Below are 24,823 nucleotides of genomic sequence, written 5' to 3' on the forward strand. Positions count from 1 at the left end.
ACTGGGTGTGGGAAAGTCTTAGATAACCAGCTGATGTTGCAGATGAATTGAGCAGGTACTTTGCATCTGCCTTCACTGAAGAAAGACCCTTCATGCTGAGAAGAGGCTGTGCAAGTGAGACTGAGTCATATGAAATTAGTGATTTCGAAATTACAGGTGACTGTTTATTAGAAAAACTTTTGAGTACAAAGGCAAGTAAGGCTCCTGGAGCTGATGGCATATACCCAGTAATTTTCAGGTAGGTTGCCATGGAGTTTATTGAACCAGTGAAGTTTATTATGAGGGCATCTTTGGACTTGGGTGAGATTATTTTGGATTGGAGTAGTGCCAATGTATCACCAATACATAAAGGCAGTTCTAAGAGCAAAGTGGTAACTACAGACTGGTTAGTCTGGTTTCAGTGGTAGGGAAAACCTTAGAAGCAGTGATTAAGAGTGCAATCCAGGGATATTTAGATAGATACAGAGAATCCTCGTTATCCAAGGATAGTTGGTTCCAGAATATTCCACTTAAAATGAATCCACTTGACATTTTCGTAATGTTTATTATTTAAATGAAACTAAATGCAACTAGGCATAATATTTTAAGAGTTTAAGATTCTATATTTATATAATATTGGTGTAGATACACCGTAGACAGCTCTTAAAGAAAAACTGATAGTGGTGTGAAAAGCATCATTTCACGTGTATCTCATATTGTGCTCATCCTTCACAACGAGTTACCAGTGTATTGCACTACCTCGAATAAGTAATGTTTCACTAATAGAGAAGACTATCGATGCTTAATCTTGGAGGGCACCACCACTCAGACAGCATAGTTTCAAAGCTAGTTGGCTTTTCATCGGTGGGTGGGCAGGTACCCTGGTATCGCAAGTCAAGCGTTTCTTATTCAAAGTAGTGCAATACATGGGCAGCTCGTGAAAGATGAGTAGATATGGTATATCTACTCATCTATTACATATAGTAATGGTTATTATGTACATAGTTAAAAATGGATGAAGGAACTGGAAAATGGGAAAATTATTTTATTAGACATTTTTTATTATAAGAGAAGGCCATTCTCAAAAAAAAAATATTTAAGTGCTTGGTCAATTTTCTCAAGGGAAAAAGCTTTAATTCTTTAATTTTCAAATCCTCGTAACTGCAGAGACTCGGATAATGAATACTCGGATCCCTGTATAGCATTCTGAATAACACACAACATGATTTTTTTTTATGGGAAAATCATGTTTAGCTAACTTAGTAAGCTATTTGGCAGTTACTCATGAGCTGGATATAGGGAACAATTTTGACAGTTTACACTTGGTCGTCGACTTACGACTGGCCGCGACTAGGCGTAGAAACGAAGGTATGTACAGTATCGCTAAATAAAAGATGAAAACATTACTGTATTTAAAATGAAAAATAAAAGATGATAAAAATTTAAAAGATTATAAAAATAAATTATAAAGATGATAAAAAGATTAGAAAGGTTAAAAAATACTGTTAATAAATATATGGCCAACATACGACCAGATCGACTTACGACCTGTCAGTCAGAACAGAAGTCGGTCGTAAGTCGACGACCAACTGTATTTGGATTTTAGCAAGGTATTTGACTGTCTCTCATGAAAGGTTGCTGTACGAGCTGAAACATATTGGGATTACTGGAAAAATTCTAAGATGCATTGCTGTGTGGCTGCAGGGCAGAAGGCAGAGGTTGTGATTAATGGATATTCTTCAGTTGGTGTAAAGTCAGTAATGGGATCACCCAAAGATTAGTTCTTGGACAATTGTTGTTTCTTATTTTCAAAAATGACATCGATGATGGGATAGAAGGCTTGATGTCAAGATTTGCAGATGACAGAGATTGGTAGAGTAGTTAATGATCAGTACCAAGCAGCACTTCTTCAGGATAACCTGTGAATAGGCTGCAAGAATGGTCAGAAAAGTGGCAGCTATGTTTTAATGTAGCATAATGTAAGGTCTTACTTACACAGGGCTGGCTTTAAGGTAAGGCTGAGTATGCACTGGCCTAGGGGCGTCAGTGCCCCCTAAACCTTGGCACAAATTGGTAAAATTAATCATTCTAAAAAATAAAAATCTTTGCATTGGCAGGAGAGGGCACTGTCAGTCACTGTGGCCTACGGTCACCCTTGAGCCGGCCCTTGGGGAATAGCAACCCCAAAATAAATTATACACTTGGTGGCAGTAGCATAGCTACCCTTTTTCGGGCCCGGAGGCAAAGAACATGTTTTGGCCCCTACTTAATTAATGAAAATTGCAAAAACAGGAGACAGCCAAAGATGCTGGGTCCCTAAAGGGCCCAAAGGCAATTGCCTTGCCTGCCTACATGGTAGCTATGCCACTGCTTTGTGGGGTTTAATTGCAAACAGTAGAGGAAGAAAGGGATCATGGAGTTATAATACAGGAAGATATGAAGTTTTCTCAGCAGTGTAAACAGGCAGCCAGGAAAGCCCATGGTGCCCTATTGATGATTTATTGAAAGTTATGCTGTAGTAATATGGAGGTCATAGTCCCACTGTATAAGGCAATTCTAAGACCACATTTGGAATACTGTGTTCAAGTATGGCGACCTAATCTGGGGGGGGGGGAATGGGGCTTCTTGAACGGGTCAGAAGACGGGTAATTTGCATAGTTAGATTGGCAAAAGGGCGACATATGAAGGAAGTCTCTGATTATGTGGGCTATAGAGCTTGGCAACCAGGCACCTCAGAGGTGACCTGACTGAGGTTAATAAGGCTCTGAGAGGGATTAGTAAAATGAATGAAGGTGGAATTCTCTCTATTATAAAGAATTGTAGAACTAGGGGGTCATAATTCAAATTACAGAGGCTTAAATTAGATTGTAGGAAGTTTTCTTTTAGCCAGAGAGTCGTTGATTGCTGGAACAAGTTGCCCTCGCAGGTAGTTGAGGCTGACGATTTAAATAAATTCAAAGGTCAACTGGATAGTTACCTATGTGAGAAGAGATGCAAATAATTTGTATTTTTTTATCTACTTTTTTTTTTTTTTTTTTTTTTGCCCCACTGCAGCAAAAGCCTGTGGCTTCCTTGCACTATATGGCTATTACTATTTTTTGTAAATAGTTCTTTAACTACATACATGAAAGTGTTGACATTTTATGCAGTCAAACTTGTGAAGATTTATGCAGTCTTCACATCTGTCTTCCATCTGCTACCATATTTAACAGGATAGGGGATAAACTTAAAAATGGAAAATTTGGTGGGAGAATTGATAAATCAGTTATCAGAAATGATATTTGTCCAAGTCTCTTAACAGGTGAAGATAAGTGAAAGTGCTTTTTAATATTTCAATGATCTTTATAAATATATCAGCTATCTAATGAATTTGGTTAGAGGACAATTAGGTGTATTTAATGCACTGAAGTTAAGGAAACAAAAGTGCTACCAAGCAATAGCTGTTTTCTAAATCAAAATGTGAGCCTGAAGACAGATTTCAGTTTATATAACTAGATAAAATTAACATTTTGGAAATCCAAAATGCCAATTTTTTCAAGTTATTGGCAATACCAAATGTACTAGGGCACAACAATTCCAGGGCCCAAAGTTGCCCTTCTCCCTCACCAACATAATTATGTAACAAGTAATGTTTTTTTTTTTTTTTTTTATTTAGCTTTTAACTGTATTTTATATATTGCAATTATTGCTCTTTCATTTATTTTGTTTAAATCTATTCAGAAATATATCAAAGCAATGTATTGTGCAGCATAAAGTATGCAATTTTAATTATGTTGCTTTATTTTAGAACAGTATGATAGATAGTTTGTGTATTTATGTGGGCTATAACTCCAGCTACCTAAATTTGGTATTGGTTATTGGGATGGTTTTTTTCTTCTAATTATATCATTTTATCCTTGCATACTAGTAAGGTAATTAAATATTTCATGTGGAAAAAGTGCATTTAGTAAATATTCTTTCCTAAATATAGAACTGTTTTCCTATGTTAATCTGAGGAAACATTACCACTGGGTCCATTGATATGTATAGATGTTTCATTGATTGATCTCCTCAAATGTTTTTGTGCTGTGAGTTATATGGGTGCCATGTTATCCTTATATTTAAATATGCATAAAATTGTGTATTATAATGTAAACAGTTATTCAATTTTCAGGTAATGTGCTCAGTAAATATGAACTCTGTCACATATATTGCTAGTTTAAAATCCAATTTATGAAAATAAAATTTCTGAATTCAGATATTCAAATGAAGAAGTCTGATTTTCTTCTGTTTGTATTCTGACAAGCATTCTTTCTTGAGATGTCACAGTCATTCTTAACCTTTACAACTCTGTGGTCTTCCAATATTTTTTACACCACTTGACTTGATTAAAATAATAGAAAAGGTTCTAATTTGTAGTTACAGTTATTATCAGGAATTCAGAGGATGTTAATAAAGAAAATCTGTTTTTTATAAAAATGAATAAAACTAGTCTTAAAAAATACAATCACTTTATTGATCGTTGATCAGTACATGGACCAGTACCAGCTGGAAATCATCTTTAATTTCTTAACCTGTGTTTTTCTAAATTATATGCATCATTCAGTTGGTCAAATGAATACATATTTACAGTATCATTGATACATCAATTAGAGAGGTTCATTAAAAGTCTTGTTAGTATGTTATGGGACAGCAAGATTAGTTGATTTTTGATAATTAGGTGATGCTAAAATATTGCTACTTTTATTTATATTTTATTCTCTCTCTCTCTCTCTTATCCCCCTTTTCCCAAGAGAAATTGTTCACTATTACATACTTTGAATTTCTTGTGATATAAATATAAAACTAATTTTATTGAAAATTAGTTTTATATTTACCTATGAAATGTTATATCATCAAAAAAAAAAAAAAAAAAAATATATATATATATATATACACACACACACACACAGGGTTGTTAAAATTAAAGTATCCCTATGTGGAGGGCTCTGGAGTGGGTTCTAAGGCTCGTACTGAAGAGAAATTTGGACAACAGGTACAATAAAGAATGCACTCGCCATTTATTGGAAAAAAAAAAAATTAATTACAAAATTTGTCACTATATGGTTCTGTGGCAATACAAATCACTTGAACAGCGCTACAATTATTCAATGTGTCCTCCATTTTCGTCAACAACAGTTTCCATTCGAAGAACAGCATTTTCTTGCATGGGGTGAGGTCCGGTGATCGGGGTGGCCAAGATGTCTGGAAACAACGGCTGATGACCCGTTTGTCTGTAAAGTGTTGTCTTAGCAATCTTTGGACACAACGGTGGATGTGGGGTGACTCACCATCTTGCATGAATATGGTATTCTGAAGGCACCCACGATGTTGAGCTTTGGTATTGCAAAATTTGCCAACATTTCATAATATCACTGTCCAGTGACGGAACAGGTGCGGGGTACAGTCGGTGTTACCTGTTCAAAAAAAAAAAAATATGGCTCAATCGTGAATGTGGCCGTAAATCCACATTACACTGTCACTTTTGGAGAATGCAATGGGACCTCTTGGATAACTCGAGGGTTTTCTGTTGCCCAAATGCAACAGTTGTTCGTATTCAATTGTCCATTTAAGCAGAAGTGGGCAACATCACTCCAAAGGATGTTCCATGGCCAAGTGATATCCACTGTCATTCGCGCCAAGGATAGTATCGCAACACCTGACGCATTACTAGCCTTACAGTGGAATATGGCATGTCCACTTCACAAGAAACAGCTGGCACACTTGCGCTACCACATGGAGATTGACTTGATAAATCCATGACAGCGATCTTCAACACGAGAGGAGTCCACTCGTTTTTGACCTCTACCTGGTTGAACACTAAGATGTCCTCTCACTTCAAATTTCTCAATCATTTTGCAGACAGCACAAACAGTCATAGGTCCATGCCTTATGCACTTCTGACACTGGAATTCTCTGATAGCCACAGCTGCATTGTTACTGTTCTGATAGTACAGCTTCACTAATAGCACCTTTTTCTGCAACGTTGTTGGCATTGCTGCTGTAGTGCAGGCAAACATCTACTGTATGATTTTGAAGAGACTGCTTTGCTTTTATACAGTACAGTACAGTAGAGCTGAGTAGTGGTGCTGTGGCAATAACTTACGTTATTTGCATAATCGTAAATGCGCTCTCCATTTATTTCTGATAAATGGCGAGTGCATTCTTTATTGTACCTATTGTCCAAATTTCTCTTCAGTACAAGCCTTAGAACTCGCTCCAGAGCCCTCTACATAGGGATACTTTAATTTTAACAACCCTGTATGTATGATAAACAATTAAATATATATATTTAATTGTTTATCAGATTCTTATTTTATTTTTTTCTGTATAGTAACAAAATAAGTTAATTGCATCCTGTAACTTTATTGCTTTTAATTTTTAGGGTGATGCTTTTGGAGGAATGAGTCCACTGTAAAATGTCACAAAGGGAGAATGCCATCAAGTTTGAGACGGACCGAATTAAGGCTTTACAAGAGGAACGTCTCTATATTCAAAAGAAAACTTTTACAAAATGGATGAATTCCTTTTTACAAAAGGTGAATTAATTTAAATTTCTTCTCAATGAATAAAATTTTAAAATTATGTAACGAAAATGGAATTTAAAGCCACTTAGTTAAGATTATGTCTTAATTTAATTAATGTTATCTCTTTTGGCCAGGTATAATGAGGAGGGTTTGAATTGTCTGATTTAAATTAGCCCTCACAAGGCCTGCCTTACATATAGGCTGTCAACTGCACTACTTTACTGAAGATTTTTACAGATTCAAGAGTTAAAGTAATTCTTAGCTTTTAAAATGGTGACATACAGTGATCATATTTAGTATGCACATTTATTTTGAGATAGTATGTAATAGTATCTTAGGTGAACTTTTCATTTAAAAAAAAATGCTGTATTATAATATCTAAGGATATTGGTGGTGGTGGCTCTGAGGTGCCATATATCCTGCCCCCCCCCCTTTTTTTGTTTTTGCCAATTATTTTTAAAATAATTTTTAAACGTAGAATGTATTGAGCTGTAATGCTCAATACGTTCTACGTTGATATCAATATTTGTAAAATAATAAGAGAAGTTTACCTCAATATAGTACGTAGAACACTTCCGTATGGAGAGTATCATGCTGTATGATACTGGAGAGTATTGTATGGAAGTGTTCTATGTACTATATTGAGGTAAACTTATCTTATTATTTTACAAATATCAGTGATATTACAGTACAACTACATAAGTTATCTGCAAATGTTAATGGTAACAAGCATGTTTATTATGTATGTGTAATTTTTCTCTGGCTGGATATGAGCAAATTTCCAAGCAGAAGGAAAAACACCTTTGGAATAAGCAAGTGAAAAAAGGTGGCAAAGAATAGGAGTAAGTTCAGGAGCACAGGTTTTGAGAACAAGTGGAGAAATACCATCGGGACCTGGAGCTTTCTTACCATCAAGATTCGTCAAAATCCTTCTGACATCCTTTTGACAGAAGACCACAGGAGGCATTGAATAGAGCGTGTTGAGAATGGTGGGAGGTGTTTTACCAAGATCATTAATACATGAGTTGGAAGAAAAATGGGATGCTAGCAGGTCAGCTTTATCCATGGCTGAAGTGACAGCAGAACCATCTGGTTTGGACAGAGGTGGGAGCAGAGATGGGCAAAAGTTGTGGCCAATAGCTTTGGTGAGAGACCAGAATGCTCTGCTACCATTAGGGTAAGAAGCAAGTTTTCTACTCTTAGCCTGCTCAAACTCTAGTTTGGACTGATTAATAACTGCTTCACAATTGTTGCGAGCTTTGGTGTAGGCAGAAAATGAAACCGAAGAATTAGAAACAAGCCAATTGCGATATGTAACGTTCTGCTCTTGAACAGCTTTAGCACGTTTATTGGAAAACCAAGGAAAAGGACGAGATTTTAAAGTGGAGTGTGGGATAAAGGATTCCATTCCTGCAAGGATAATTTCACTGACACGATCTGAGCAAACGTTGACATCAGAAATTTTGAAACAGTAATCCGACCAAGGAAAAGAAGAAAAGAAATCTCGTAGGTCGTCCCATTTTGCATTCTTGTAATTCCAAACAACACGAGGTTGGGAATAGCCATGAGATAAAGATTCCATTGGAGAAGAGACAATCACCAAGTTGTGATCTGAAGTGCCTAAAGGACCTCTCACTTCGACCGTGTACTTAGAAGGGTTGTTTGTGAGAAAAAGATCAAGCGTATTGGCTGTATGATTATTCTTGTAGGCAAATGAACAATCTGTGCAAGGTCATTAGTAATTGCAGAAGCCTCGGCATCTCGACCAGTTGGGTCGGTGTGACTAGAAAACGGAAGCCAGCTGGAGTTGTGAACATTAAAATTACCAAGGAAAATTACCTCACTGTTAGGAAAGTTGGACTGGAGAAAGTCAAGTTGCAAAGAGAGGAAGTGAAAGAGCTCCAAGTGATTAGTGGAGTTGGGAGAATGGCAGAGACAACAGAGGAATTTGACACAATGAGGTAGAGAGATTTTAAGCCAGAGAAGATCAAAGAGAGGAGATTCCAAATTTCCAAGTCTCTGACAGGGAATATCAGAATGGACATATGCACAAGGTACCACCTTTGAGGTGAAAGGAATCATACAGCGAATTTTGTCAATGATACATAGAAATTTTGCTAGCAGGGATAAGGAGGTGATTATTCCAATGTATAAGGCAATGGTCAGGCTACACTTTGAGTACTGCATACAGGTGTGAGGGAAGTTTGTTCCAACAATCAACCAGCTGCTGGCTAAAGGCAAACTTTAACACATTGATCCTGCAACCATCCTTCCTCAACTTGAATTTATGCCCCCTCGTGTGTAGTCTCAGCAAGAGAAAGAATGCCATTAACATTTAGCTTACTCAATTCACTCAAGGGAAAATTTCATCAAAGAGCATTAGTATTGACAAATGATGCAAGAAAGCAAACTTATACAAACATCAGCCAAAAAAAAACCACTTCCATTTCACCTATTCATTCCATCCAATACTTTGTCTAGTTCTTCCTTGAATTTATTTAAGCTATCAACTTCTACAACAAATGATGGGATTCTTCCTCTTCCTCTGACTACAAACGTGGGGGGAGGCACAATTTCAAAATGAGGAAGGATGGTTGCAGAATAGATGTGTGGAAAATTGCCTTTAGCCAGCTGGCTGGCTAAAGGCTTGCTTTAGCTAGCTGGTTGATTGTTGGAACAAACTTTCCTCACACCTGTATGCAGTACTCAAGGTGTGGCCTGACCATTGCCTTATACAATGGAATAATCATCTCCTTATCCCTGCTAGCAAAATTTGTATGTATCATTGACAAAATTCGCTGTATGATTCCTTTCACCTCAAAGGTGGTACTTGTGCATATGTCTGTTCTGATATTCCCTGTCAGAGAATTGGCAATTTGGAATCTCCTCTCTTTGATCGTCTCTGGTTTAAAATCTCTCTACCTCATTGTGTCAAATTCATCTGTTGTCTCTGCTGTTCTCTCTTATTCCTGTTGTTGTGGCAGTGGATGATTTGAATAAATTTAAGGAAGAACTAGATAAATTCTTGAAGTGTGTGTGTGTTTGCTATATAAGCTTGCTTTCTTGCATTGTTTGCCACTACTACTAATACCACTTATTTTATTGCATAACAATAAATGATTTTTATATATATGTAAACATTATATTTAAAAATTTTTTTATTTAATGAATGAATAAATTGCAAATTTATAATTTCTATTTTTTTAATCCTCAAGGCCAGAATGGAGGTCGAAGATTTGTTCACAGACCTGGCAGATGGAAAAAAGTTATTAAAGCTGTTAGAAATTATCTCAGGGGAAAAATTGGGCAAACCCAATCACTGCAAAATGAGGGTTCACAAAGTTGAAAATGTTAATAAGAGTTTAGCATTTTTACACACTAAGGTTTGTATTAATACTTTGATAATTTAAAATTTTCATAATCAAATAATAAAGATCACTATATAAAACTATCAGATTTAATCTGTAATATATGGTTCTTTCATATTTAGTTTTTGTGGTTCCTTCATATGAGTCAGAGAATCAGAGTGATATAAGTGCATCAATTTTATAAAAAATTACTTACACCTACGTGAATTTTTCTTAACTTTGCATCCTTTTATTTTGCAAGTGATTAATCTATTAGTTCCATAGTTGACACTGTGAACAACAGATCATTATCATAGTGAGTTAAAATTAGAAACTGTTCAGAAAGAGTGGTTCAAGTCAAGATTAGATTATGCAGTGCTTTTTTTGGGAATATGGAGCGGTGTGGTGTACAGGCATACTGTTTTTAACAAAGTGATGTGTGACATTTGGATGCAGTGCAGTTCGAAATTTGTAATATTCCTTAAATATATTTCATATACAGTGGATTCCAGTTATTTGGGCCATTGGTTAATCAGGGCAGCTATTTATTTGGGGCAAATCTGAAAAAACAGAACCCAATCGAGAAAATAGCCATGGTTTACTTTGCTTAATTGGGACAACATATTTAATCAGAACAGGAGACAGCAGCACTGGAGATTACCCTAAAATTGTGCGACCATACCACGTGGTTCGGTCAGATTTCTGGAGGTCACAACCATAAAACAATTAGCAGTCATCTGTTTATTGGGCTTTTCTGTTAGTGCAATCAATCATAAACGTATAGTAAACCCGATCTTATTGAATTTTTGATGATGCTGACAGCTGGAAATCTGTGGGTTATTATGGTGAAATGCGTTTACACTTCTATGGAATCTTCAATCATATAAAAAAAATTAATTTTCAGAATCTTCTGTTCATTCCTATTTTTAAAGCTTCGAAACTTGTTACTTCGATCTCACTCGCGCATATCATGTTACTTGCAATTTGTGTGCTGAGTTCTTTGTTATTGATTGCTTATCTTTTTACTGTTTTAAATTTTAACCCAAACCCACAAATGTCAGTGAACAGAAATGTCAACTAGTTAGTATGTACATATTACAGTACATATTAATTATTCCGATTTTCACGTATAATTTAATTTTTTAATTGGTAAGGTAATAAAGGATAAATTTGTGCTTAATATATTTTTACTTTTATAGCCTGTGGATAATATTCCTACTATTTTCGCTAATTAGAATCGCTGTTTAATAGAATTAAAATTGAATTCACAAACGTGATCACGATGACTGGCGCTTACCACACATCGTATAGTGAGTGGTACTTTACTGTAGTGAGTCCATCGTAATGTGATTTGACTGTATAGTGAACCAATTGTAAAGTGGGGGTCCATTGTATTTTTAACTATTTACGTGAAACCGGATAATTGGTGCAGCCACTTAATTGGACCAAACTGCACTAGTTCCGATGCGTCCCAAATAACTGGAATTGACTGTAGTTACCAACTATTCAAATAAGCTTAAAATTATTTAACTAAATTTGCAATTTTTACTGTCTATTGTTAAGATATTTCTATATAAAACTGTATAACCATTTTTATAATTCTAAATTACTCAGTCGGATCTGTGTTTAACGAAGTCTTTTTATAGCAAATTATTTTGACTTCCCCTTGGAAGTTACATTTAAAATACTTTCTGTTGAGCAAAGAAAATTTTCACATAGTGAACAAATGGATTAGGAGAGAATTAACTCGGTCTGCACTGTTCGCATTTCTGGCCTTCAGGCAATTTAGGTAATTAGTCCTGCTGTGTGAATTAAGAGAGCTAAAGCATTCTACAACTTAGTGGTACATGGTGAAACCTATCCAACCACCTGTCCCACGTACGGAGGAGTCGCGCTAGTCAAGAGTGAGCAGATCAATGTGTATTCCCAATGGGCTCTGGCCCACCTTCTACTGCAGTGGTGTCCAACTTTTCCCATAGAATGGCAATATTCAAAAAAATTCAAAGTTAGATTTCTTTAGTGTGTTACATTTTCCATATCTTATTGCATGTAAAAGTAAAATTGAAAATATTAGAAAATTTTATTAAGTACAATACACAATTGTTGTTGTTTTTTTGGGTTTTAGGAGCATTAGCAACTAAGGCCATATTGCTCCGGGATATGGGGTGGTCATTCCCTGATCTTTCCGCATCTTCCATATTTGGTGGTGATGGGCTCGAACCCCGGTCAAATCAAGAAGCATGTGATACGCACTACTGCTCCTTTCCACCTGGCTATGGAGGCGCCCAACAATACACAATTACATTTATTGAACAGAACATTTAATGAGAATTATTTTTTGATAATTAACAAAATTTAAAATGCTGTTTTAGTTCACTTTCCTCGCGGGCTGTAGGTTGGACACCTCTGTGAATCAACTGTAAGCACCCCATTTGAGAATTAAAAAAGTTATTTTCTTTTATCCCAACAAATAATCATCTGTTGTTTCATGGAAGTGTGTTATCCACATTTTTCCATAAATTTTCCCTATCTCTTTTCACATGGTCACAGTACCTCAATATTCGAATGACACCGACATTTTGGACAGTTTCAAAAAAAAAAAAGAAAAAATTCAAATTTAAGAACTAGTGACAATACTGATGACGAGAGATGGAAAATGAGGACAACAAAGGTATTAATCCTTCTAAACATGAATTGTTGGCATTTGGTGAAAGCAAAGTTAGAATATTGTCAATTAGGTTACAGTTAAATGAAAAAGATGTAATTCGTGGATTTCAGGGATATCTAATTGATAAGGTTTCGGAAGAATTGAAGAATTTGGTGAATGCTCTGAATATGATACCAATTTCATTGAGTGAATATGAACGAGGATTTTCACAAATGAATGCCAGCCCAACCAGTTTTTTTTTTTTTTCGGAGCATTATTGCTCTGTAGCCCAACCAGTGCTTCGTTGATGACAAAAACAGTTTCTTCACTACTGTTTCTTAAAATTGTAGGCCTGCCACTGACCCGCTTCGATCCAGCAAAATATGTCAATTCATGGTTGCTTCGGAAACGTCATTCAGCAACAGACACACAAAGAGGAAGAAAAGAAGTCGGCATAGGACAGGGGTTGGCAACCTATGGCTTGCGAGTCACATGCAGCTCTTTTAACAAGTAATTGCGGTTCCTTAACTTTACAGCTCACATGAAGCATAATTTCAAATGGAATTAAGAAAGAGGATTTAAAAATCAAGGACATGTGGAGTGCAAGACTAAAATGCCTTAAAACTGAAATTGAAGATTTGGAGAGGCAAAAGGCTGCCGTTGCAATTTTACACAAATGGATGGTGATAGATGAGTTTAAAATGCAGACCAAATTGTGTTCGACTCACGGAGTAGCTTACCGGACCAATATATAAATTTGAAAATATTTGCGTTTGGACTTCTCTCAGTTTTTGGCTCGACATATTTCTGCGAGCAAATATTTTTGAACATGAACTATGTTAAAAATAAATCAAGAAACCGTCTGAATGCGAGCATGTTTAATTACGACATACTCACATGATGTTGAGAGACTCGCTCAAGAAGTTCATCAGCAAGTCACATTAATTTGTACCTAATTGGATGTTTGTTAGGTTTTTTCTGTAGTAATAAATAATATTTCAAAATATATATATATATTTTTTTTTTTTTTAATAAACACCTTCCCACTCTATTCCATTTCTTAAACTCTTGCCTCCCCCCTCCTCCCAGCTTGAGCTGAGATGCGGCTCTTCGGATACTCTCTCTCTTTTTTAATTAGATCAAAAATGGCTCTTCTCTCAATAAAGGTTGCCGACCTCTGGCATAGGGTGTCAGAAGAGAACTTAATAAAAATTTTGGAATATTCTACAAAAACTTTTTATGAAATTATTTTTACTTATATTATTATTTTTTACTTATTTTACTCCCATTTTACTTATTTTTTTATATACTTCAATAATAAATTTCTGCTTAATAAACTGTGTTAATATACTTAATTTGTTGTTCTTATTCTAAAAACATTACTACTAAAGTAACAATATCAGAAAAAAAAATTTTAGAGTACTTTTCATATCCTTTTAATTTTCAGTTTTTCTTGATAGTAAAGAATGAGTACTGGCACCTATTTTTTTTTACAAAAAAAAAAAAGCACTGAGATTATGTATACATTTTTAAAATGGTCTTTTTGTTGTTTGAGCTTTTTTTTTTTTTTTTTTTTTTTTTGAACAAAGTAGTATTTTGTTCTAAGAAAAAATGAAGTTCTAAACGTTTATTTTTTTAAAGTTTGGAACAAAATAGTTTTAAATTATGAACAAAAATGATTAAAATAGAGAACATAGTTATCAGATTGTCATAAAAAAAGAGTTTATTATTTGTAGAATTCAGTCTGAAGAGTTATTTTTCATAACCTTTAGAAAAGAATATTACTAGTCCAAAAAAAAAAAAAAAAAAAAATTTATAGATGTATGAAAAAAAAAAAGTTTTCTTTTTGAAATTCTGTACAACAAGATTTTATGGATTTTTAAATTAGAATTTAAAAGAAAATTAGCTTTAAAATTTAAAAGCTAACCAAAAATTGTTGTAATTTATGGCAAATAAAAAATTATCCCCAATTCATAAGGGGGGGGGGAATTTTAAAGGTGACACAAGTAATTACAGACATGTTAGTTTAACATCTCTTACAGGAAAAATAAAGGAGCCACTGGTTAAAGAAGTAATGCAGGTCCATCTGGACAGGAATGCAATTATACTGCAGTCAGAGCATGGATTTGTTAAGAGGCAGTCTTACGTCTTACCACTCTGATAGGTTACTATGATGCAGTGACCAAGGAACTGGATGCAAAAAATAATTTTGATATCATATACCTATATTTCAGGAAGATTTGATACTGTTGCACATAAAAGACTGCTGTATAAATTGGAGAATGTGGCATTAAAAGCAAGTTACTGCTCTGGATAAAGGGATGGTTAAGTGGAAGAAGACAGAGAGTGGTTATTAATGGGTATTGCTCTTTGTGGGCTAATGTTATCAGTGGAGTCCTCCAGAGTTCAGTGCTTCCCATCATTGTTTTCAATATTTATTAATGATACTGATGAAGGTATATCAGGTTTAATATCAAAGTTTGCATATGATACAAAGGTTTGGAGGGTGGTTAATGATAGTAATCAGAGTGAGCTACTGCAACAGGATCTAGGAAAATTGGTCAATGGGCTGAGAAATGGCAGTTGAAGTTTAACATTGACAAATGGAAGGTGCTGCATATGGATAGCAGTAACCCCAGAGTAACTTATCAACTGTGTGGTACTACTACACTCAGGGTAGTGGAGAATGAAAAAGTCCTGGGGGTAATTGTGCAGTCAGACATGAAATTCTTTGAGCAGTGCAGACATGCTGCCAGGACAGCTCATGGGGTTTTGTCAATAATATACAGAAACCTTGCTAGCAGGGATAAGGAGGTGTTTATTCCACTGTACAAGGCCATGCCATGGTTAAGGCTGCATCTTTAGTATTGTATACTAAAGTATCTAGGTCTGGAGGTCTCGCTTTAGGAAGGATGATGGAACAGGTGCAGAGAATGGCAACCAGACTGGTGAAGCGAACAAAAGGGTGCTCTTACCTAGAAAGACTTCAGTTCTGCAAATTGCAGCTTCTGGGGACTAGGCAGTTGGTTGTTCCGATTGAGGTGTTTAAGGCCTTGAATAGATTAATGTAAATGGAATTCTTCCTCTTGCTGAGATTACACACATGTGGGGGCATACATTTAAGTCAAGGAAGGATGGTTGCAGGATAGATGTCGTTGTTGTTATTTGGTTTTTGGGAGCATTAGCAAGTAAGGCCATATTGCTCCGGGGATATGCGGTGGTCATTCCCTGACCTTTCCGCATCCTTCGTATTTGGTGGTTACGGGCTCGAACCCCGGTGTAATCAAGAAGCATGTGCTATGCACTGCTGCTCCTGCCCACCTGGCTACGGAGGCACCCAGGATAGATGTTTGGAAGTTTCTTTTCAGCTAGCAGGTGCCTGATTGTTGGAAAAGGTTTCCATCTGTTGTTGTGGAACTGAATGGTTTGAATAAATTCAAGGAAGAACTCGACAAAATCTTGGAGAGTGTAGATGGATTAATTGTGTAGTATTTTTTTTTTTTTTTTTTTGGCTAATTTTATATAAGCTTACTTTCTTGCATAATTTGATACTACTACTACTACGCCCAGACAAAGCAACTGTGAACTGGCACGAAGTTGAAGAAAAAGAATATTATGAAACTCTTGCCACCTATTCCTCCTGTGTGTCATAGCAAATGAGAAAGCAGAAGATTGGTGGGGGGGTTTAGATTTACATGAAGAAGAACAGTTTTAAAAGTCATTAGACAGAATTTAGTTGTTGTGTTTCAGTTCTATTTGCTAAAGTACTTATAGGTCTGGAGACCTAATTTTAGGAAGGATGTAGAGAGAAGGGCAAAGAGATTGGTGAGGAGAACAAAGGGTGCTCTTCCAAAGAAAGGCTTCATTCTGCAAATTGAAACATCTGGAGACCTGGCACCTGCAAGGTGATCTGATTGAGGTGTTTAAGACTTTGAATGGTTTGAGCTAACTCAATGCTGATGAGATTCTTCTTCTTCTTGCTTAGACTATGCAAATGAGGGGATATAAATTCAAATCGAGGAAGGATAGTTGCAGAATAGATGTGTGGAAGTTTGCCTTCAGTTTGCCCTCAAAATTAGTCACCTTTCAAATTAGGTTGATTGCTGGAACAAGCTTTCATCCATTGTTGTGGCTATTGTTGTGGTTATTTGAATAAATTCAAGGAAGCACTAGACAAACTATTGAAGGGAATGGATAGGTGAAATGGGATTTTTTTTTATCTAATGCAAAAAAACACCTGGGGGGAATATAAATATAGAGATGGATCTCTCCATTTATATTCCCCCATTTATGTTACTTATTTGAGGTAGTGATACTTTATTATTAGCAATATCATGGCAACTCGTGAAGGAAGAGCACAATATGAGATACAGAGCAAATGATGCCTCCCACACTACCATCGTGGGCGCCTCCGTAGCCAGGTGGGAAGGAGCAACAGTGCGTAGCACACGCTTCTTGATTAGACCGGGGTTCGAGCCTGTCACCACCAAATACGGAGGATGCGGAAAGGCCAAGGAATGACCACCGCATATTCCCGGAGCAATATGGCCTTAGTTGCTAATGCTCCTAAAAACCAAATAACAACAACAAATAACAACAACTACCATCGTAGTTTCTTAAGAGTTATCTATGGTGTATCTACACCAACATTACATATATATATAAAAATTGAATTTTTGAATTGGACTTAAGAACTGTACATCAAATACACAACAGTGGCATTTTAAAGTGGTAGATCATTTATTTATTTTTAATGAAAAAAAAAAAAAAAGCCTGATTAAAATGTGACAACTTTAATTAAAAGCAGAAGTTATTACAGTAAGGAGTTTAATATTCAAACTGTTATATATAGGTGCGACTGGAGAGCATAGGTGCCGAAGACATTGTCGATGGTAATCCTAGGTTAATTTTGGGTCTCATATGGACAATTATATTAAGGTTTCAGATTCAGGAAATAGAAATTGATGTGGTGAGTTAATTTGCATTATTATGAATCAGTAGTATTATTAGTAATATTTATTAGTTTAGTAGATTAGTTTCAAATTAGGTTTAAACATAAAGGAGAAATACTCAGCAGTTTGTTTAATTTTGAAAAGAAAATATCACAGTATAATAATGATTCACACAACTGTTAATTTTCGATATTTTTAAAATTATCAATAACAATTGAATTATCACCTTTCAAATTAAAATATGGATATGTTTTGGGAATAGAAAAGTTATTAATATGTTAATTCTTATCTGGACACTAGCTAAAGATGTTTATATTTTATTATTATTATTATCATCAGTTTATTTCTCTTAGGAGAACACCCGGTTACAGCCACAGGCTAGAGGGTGAACATACATATACAACTATGTTACAAAACATACATCTATGTTACAGTTATAAAATACATGAAATACATAATATCTGATTTATAATTATCTGGAATATAGAATATTTGAGTTATTAATTACTCGCAAAGGCTTTTACTACCGTAAACTGGTAAGAACATAATACCATGACAATTGAAGCATACCTTCTGCTTAAACACACACAAGTGGGAGTTTCGCCATATTTACATAAACACAAATATTTACAGCCAAACAACGTACAGCATTTGAAACAACAGGAATGACCGCGATACAATAAAATAAAAATTTGAAAGTTCAAATTTCCAGCAGTCGTCTTCTTCTGTGGGATTAGAGTTGTGTAGGTAGGACAATCCTGACATCTATTTCTTGATGAGGTCGGGTTTCCTAAAGCCCAGTGGCTCGTGTCTGGCCGAACAAGGTGCTGAAACTGTATCCTTACATCTGTATTTGCAAGTAAGAGTTTCTGAGAACTTCCTTTCTGTAGGATTTGCAATTGCAGAGCTTTTCAGGATTGATGTTGAGGTTGTTGAATAGCTGGATGGTGTTTGCTGGAAAGAATCTTCCGAGGCTATCTAACTGCGTAAATGCCGATTTCAGTTGTGGTTTCTTATCTGCAACTCTTCTTGGTTTTTCGCCGGGTATTTTTATCCACTCTCGGGCTTTCGGTGCGTCCAGTCGTCCCGTTAAAAGCTGAGCGAGGGTCATTATGTTCCTTGACGTGATTATTTGTCTCCAGGGTGTGACCTCTAAATTGGAGTATAGTATAGCTCTTGAGATGGTAAAAGGCTTAGCTGAAATTCTGTTCAGCCATCTCAAGAGCCAGTATTCGAGTCCTAGAAAGGCTTTGATACTGCTTTCGGCAGCTGAAGACCAGATTTGTGCCGCGTATAGGGGAATAGGAGTAACACATCTGTTGATGTATTGCTTCATCAGACCGGGGTCTCTAATACCGGTGAGCTCCTGCCTGGTTGCCCAAAGCGCCGCGTATGTTTTGTTACGGATGTATGCGAAGTGCGGGCGGAAGGTCAGGCCTTCGTCCCACTTGAGACCAAGATCAACTTGTGACTGTGCCTTTTGGACGAGGATGCCGTTCACAAATATTTCCATTTTGTTTGGCTTTATTTTATTTGTGAAAGTCATTTGTGCCGTCTTTTTTTCGTTCAACTGCAGTCCGATACAATCTAGGTACTCTTGAAGTTCTTTTATTCTAGTATTAGCCACTTGGTTGTGGTAGTCAGCTGATTTCTGATCTCCTGAGGTAATAAAAAATTTTATATCATCGGCGTATGTGATGAAGTGCTTCTTGTTCTGGGCTAAGAAGGGTTCGAGGGCTATGGCAAAAAGTGTGGCAGACAATACTCCTCCTTGCGGGACACCTTTATCAACCTCATACGTTGCGTACATGTTTTCGTTTGTCACCGCAATTTGTCTGCGCCGAAGAGTGCTCTTTAATAAATGGAGGGCATGTCCTGTAATGTGAAAGTAGTCCCGCAGAATGACTATGAGAGCTGGGATGGATATGTTATCATACGCGGCTGCTACATCTAAAAAGACTACGTCTACCTGCTGCTTGCTGTTTAGTGCTTGCTGGATCCTTAGCAGTGTCCCCATGAGATTGGTGATGGTCGATCTCTGCGGAAGTACTGAGTGCAGGTATTCTGGCCTGTGCTTAAAGCAATGCTCAATGATGGTGTGCAGGATTGTTTTTTCAAAGATTTTTTGCAATGAGCATCCGATAGCGATTGGTCTGAAGTCTTTTACAGATTTTGGGTTTTTTATTTTGGGGATAGGTTTTATAAAATAGCTTTTCCAGAGCTTCGGGAAGTTCTCCTCCATCAAAATTCTCTGGAATATGTGTAGTAGAACATCGATGATGTAACAGCTACAGATTTTGATCATAAATAGTGGGAAATTATCTGGCCCAATCGTTGCTTTATTTGGGAGGCTGTTTATTGCACTTTTTAAGTTGTCTCTGCTAATACTGATTTCCTTTAGATGTTCATTGTTAGTGACAATCCGATTACTATTGATAGACTCCTTAAACCCCTTGATTACATCTTGTATCCTGTTATTGTTTGCTTCGCTGTCAATTTGGTTTTCCTTGAGGGGTGTTCCGAAAGTGGCTTCGGTCCATTCCTTAAAGGATGCCTCAGTCATTTTATGCGCGAGGTTTTTTTTGCTGACAATTCTTTTGCCTTTTTTTAGTTTTGCTTTAGCCATATCTATGTGTGCCCGTTTCTTCCCCTTCGTGAAACGTGCTCTTTCATGTTTGTACCGGGTGTGGTCCTCTGGATGCCCAGTTCTTTTCCATTTCCTGAACAATTTTTGCTTATTTTTGAAGATTGCTTTCAACTGTGAGTTGAACCAGGGCTTTGCCCTGTCTGATAATTTAATTTGCTTAGATGCTCCTTCTTCAGCCATATGCATGAGTGATTGTGAGAGCGCTGATAAGGCATCATCAGTGCCCAAAAGGTATAGGTTTTGCCAATTATATGCCATCAGATGTTTCAGAATGACGTCACTTTTAATATATTTTGATGAGAAAATTATCTTTGTATCGCTTTTTGGATGCGGACCAGTTTGGCGGATGTCCCGGATTCTTCTTAAAGTGGCTTCGCACGTGAGCGGTTGGTGATCCGAAGTGAATTTCATGTAGCTATTCCTCAACTTTATATCTGGGGTATTGTAGTATATGAGATCTAGGCACTGAGTTCCTCTTGTTGCTGGTGTTTTCAATTGGATCATGTTTAAAGCATTCATTGTATCGTCCAACTCGCTTTTTGCCTCCCGATGTTTTGGTAGTGGCATATTGAGGTCCCCCATTATGATTGTGTCTGTGTTCGTGCTCAGATTTGAGGTGAGCCACGTAAGAAGCTCGGCTCTGTTTTCTTTAGTGTGCTCCGGTGGTAGGTATATTACGCCTAATTGCAATCTCCTTGTTTCTGTACCAAGAATGGCAATGATAGCCTCGAAATTCTCCGATTGCGCCTCGAGTTCTTTGACTACTGAAAATCCTTTCTTGAAAAGAATCATTACACCGCCTCCTCTTTTACCCTCTCTTCCATTTGCGATGCAGTTGTAACCGGAGGAGTGTGCAAGGGCGTCCAGGTGTCTGTTATTATGGAGCCATGTTTCAACTAAGCATACGCAGTCATTCTCCGAGTTGAGTAGTAAGGTTTGTAGTGCGTGAAGCTTATTCGATATGCTTCTTACGTTTTGCAAGAAGATAATGATCCGGTTCGAGTCTTTTGCGAGAGAAAAGTTGACTGTTGATTGCTATTGGGCTCTTCGTAGGTTCGCGGTGCTGTTCCTAATTGTGGGCCTCCCAGCCCTTTCTCTGTATGTCTTCACTAGCGTTCCTAATGGCCAGATGTTTCTGTCCAAGAGCCGTCCTTCACTATTTAGTGGGCAGGAGAGTATGAAAGAGGAATATGCAGGATGTCGTGTGCGTATTTGCTTGACCTCTACGTCAATTCCCAATCCTCTGTCGCACATTTCTTTAATAAGATTTGGACCTGTCTGCGGATTGAGTCTTGAGATAAATATCTTTCCTCTGGTTTGTACAGAGGATATGTTAAATCTATCGGCAAGCCTCTGACTGTGTCCCGCAACACGTTTAGTTGTGGTCTCGGTTCTATTGTGCTCATCATTGATTTGATTTGTTTTTTGAACCCTATAGTCCGCGAGATTGTTCTCAAACATGGATTGATTTGTGCGAGAGGGTATCAGTGGGGCAGATTCACTCGTCTTGTTCTGCTGCGGTGCCTTCGGTCTAATGGCCGCAATCTGCGCAAAGGTAGGTTCTCTAGTAAACCCAGCATTTATTTCAGTCGTCAATGTGCTCTGGGGGTTGTCATTGGTTGATAGGGAGAGGGGACTAGCTTTGGCGAGGTCTATTCTTGTTTCTGGCCTAGTCGTGTAGTCTTTCTCAGTGGAGATTTCAGATCCTGACACTCTTAGACGCAGTAGTGACTCGCCTCCCTCATTTTTAAAGTTATTATTCCTATCATTCCTTGCTTTTCCCTTCATATCCCTCTGTAATTTGGATGTCTGCGTATGCTGATCTGTTCGTGCCCTATCCGCATCCTTGTATTGGGCCCTATTTTCTTGTTTTTTCATAGCTAGTACAGCAGTGTCAATTCTTCTATCCATTAGTTGTAACTGCGCTAATAGTGTGTTCAGTTTTTCTTCTAATAACTTTTGACCTTTGCTGATTTTAATGTTTTGCTCCCTTAGCTCATTGTTCTCCTCTTGGATCTCCCGTAGGGCCCTGTACATCGGAGAGAGGAGCTCTGTTAAGTAATATTCGTGATTACTTGGGTAGGGTTCCGAGCCGCAGTGTTGTTTTTTCTCAGTTCCATTGTAATGAGGGCTTTCTGCAACACGCTGTACAACGAAGTTTGACGTTTTTTCAGTGTCTTGGGTTCCGCTAAGAAGTCTCCGATGTTCGCAGTCATCTGGACATGCGTCGCACCCTAGTATTTCCGTTATCGAGTCACCTATGACATTAATTGGTTCTTCGGGTGTCCCAGAGCAGATACCTTGAGAGGAGTCCGTAGGCTCGCGTTCGCTGCAGGCGTCATCGCCCGACTCGCCTTCGCTAGACTCTTCTTTAGATGGCTTATTTACCTGTTCACCCCCATCGTTCCCTTTCTTGGATTTACAAGTTAGACAAAGAAATTTCTTCTTTCTAGATCGATTAAGTCGAGCTATGTCCACCGAGGAGCAACATCTTCCAATAACCGCCTTGCATCCGCTGCATTTAATAGCGCATTTGCTCACTTTTTGGCATATATTACATATTTGATCAGTTGCTTCTGATCCCTGTTTTTCCATATTTTGTAATCCAGACATGTGTTTCCCTTTAGCTTTTAAGGTCGCTCTTTCCCTAAGGGCAAAAGAAGTATAGTGAGCTACTGTAACTTTACTAAAGCCTTTCTGCCCACCTATTAAGGGGAAGTACAGCAGGAGGTATGACCTTGTAGTGATTTCGAAAGACTCTACCCTCGGTAAGCGGACACGTTGCGTTTATACGAACTAGAAAATGTCCGATCAGGTATTCGCAGATTTAATCTTTAGAAATCATATTTACCTGCATGCTTTAGTCTTCTGTTCATACTTGTTTCAGAAGCTGGAGAAGAGAGCTACCCACTGATATCAAATACACCTAGTTTAACACTTTTAATTCATACTAAATTAAGGTAAAAAGCGGAGCACATAATTCCTCAGTTAGTCAACTTCCGCCACCTAGCGGGACCTGACACTGTTTATCTTGACACTATATCTTGACACTGTTTATGTTCCGGCATGGCCGTATAGGTCAGAGGAGTATATAACTAATCAATGACAAGAATACAATAATGACTGCATTTAGTAGTGTTGTGGGCTTGAACCATGGTCATCTCAGACATATGTGTATCTATTGCTTGGGAAATAGCATGTGCTACTGCATTCCTATGTCACTTGGCTATGTCAGACTTTATGCATAGTAAAACTTATATTTTTCCACATTGACCATTATATTTTTCCACAAAAATAAAGGTTGAACATAAGAATAGAAAAGGAACACTTATTCTGATGTGTATATAAATATTCTTAATTTATTGTAAGTTCTTACAGGTATGTGTTTCTTTTCTACTTGTTTTTTTTTTTTTTTATGTTTAACCTAATTGATTGTTGATAAGTTATTAGCATTGCTACTTACGTTTTAACATATAGTATGAATCAGAGCTGTAATACTCAATACAGTATTGAGTTTTAACATATAGAAGATTAGTCCAAAAAAAAAACAAGTCAAATATAGTTATATTGTTTAATATCACAATTTGCGGATCATATTAATGTGGGAAGAGTTGTTAACAATGGTCACTAGTTTAGACAAATTTCACAACTAATAGTAAAAAAAATGTCAATTAAGCTTTAATGCTAACAAATAAAATGTTCTGCTTGAGGTTACAGTAACCCAAAGGCAAATTATCAGTTGAAGGTGAGTAGCACACTCGACACTGCCAAAGATGAAAAGTACTAGGAATTGTAATACAGTTCACTGTTATGTTCTATCAGTAGTGTAAGGCTCGCTGGGCAGCATATGGGATACTGTCAGTGATATACTGAAGTTTTGCCAATAGAGTTACAGGTAATTATTCCACCATATATGTGGTGGTCAGACCACATCTTAAATACCATATGCAGGTTTGGGAATATCTTTTCAGAAAGGATACAAAGGAGGGTAACAAAAGTAGCTGTAGACACCAAGGGATATTATTATCTGAAGAGACTTCAGGCCTGCAAGTTGCACATTTTTGAAAGTCATCTGTGTGGGATCTGATTGAGGCCTCAAGTTCAAAGCCTTAAATGTTTGAACAGATTTAATTGTGTGGGATTATTTTCTCCTTCTCGGCTGCCAGATAGGTACCACCACCCAGACGGCACCGTTTCAGGGCTAACTGGCCCTTCTTCAGTGAGTGGGTAGGTACCCAAGTGATGCAATGATGGCAAAAACAGTTATGAAATATAACTCCACAATATGAGAGATGCTTGATGGGCCAAATAGCCCTGAAACGGTGCCGTCTGGGTGGTGGTACCTATCTGAGAATAAGTAACATTAGTCTTCTCCTTAGGTGAAGCGTTACTTATTCAAAGTAGTGCAAAATCGTGGCAACTCGTTGTGAAGGTATTCACAATATGAGATATAACCTAAAACGATGCCGCCTTAAAAATTTTCTGTTTATTCAGAAATGACTGTATATTATGATGCTTAAGCACTTTATACATACATAGTCCAAATTTGTTCGCAGCTTGAGGCTCTAGCCCTAAATGCACCCTAGTCTAAAAAACAATGTTATTGGGTTCACATTATGATATTTCACGATACCTCGGGATGTAAAATACATTTCCACGATTTTTTTAAGTTTGCACTGGCTGGCAAAAACTTATGCAAAGTTGAA

General features: G+C 37.0%; 1 protein-coding gene across 3 annotated transcripts in view; it reads left to right on the forward strand.

Annotated features, from left to right (window-relative positions):
- kst (spectrin beta chain, non-erythrocytic 5 kst) overlaps positions 1–24,823 on the forward strand; it is a 593,342-nt gene that overhangs the window by 109,786 nt on the left and 458,733 nt on the right. For all 3 annotated transcript variants that reach the window (XM_090376665.1, XM_090376667.1, XM_090376666.1), the window contains exons 2-4: positions 6,383–6,536; positions 9,740–9,907; positions 17,371–17,487. In XM_090376665.1, coding sequence (XP_090232791.1) covers positions 6,417–6,536; positions 9,740–9,907; positions 17,371–17,487 — 405 coding nt within the window. In that variant the 5' untranslated portion in view covers positions 6,383–6,416. The remainder of the gene's footprint in view (positions 1–6,382; positions 6,537–9,739; positions 9,908–17,370; positions 17,488–24,823) is intronic.

This window comes from Mastigoproctus giganteus, chromosome 6 (assembly GCF_048544385.1).
Source record: "Mastigoproctus giganteus isolate SK-2022 chromosome 6, ASM4854438v1, whole genome shotgun sequence".
Taxonomy (NCBI): domain Eukaryota; kingdom Metazoa; phylum Arthropoda; class Arachnida; order Uropygi; family Thelyphonidae; genus Mastigoproctus; species Mastigoproctus giganteus.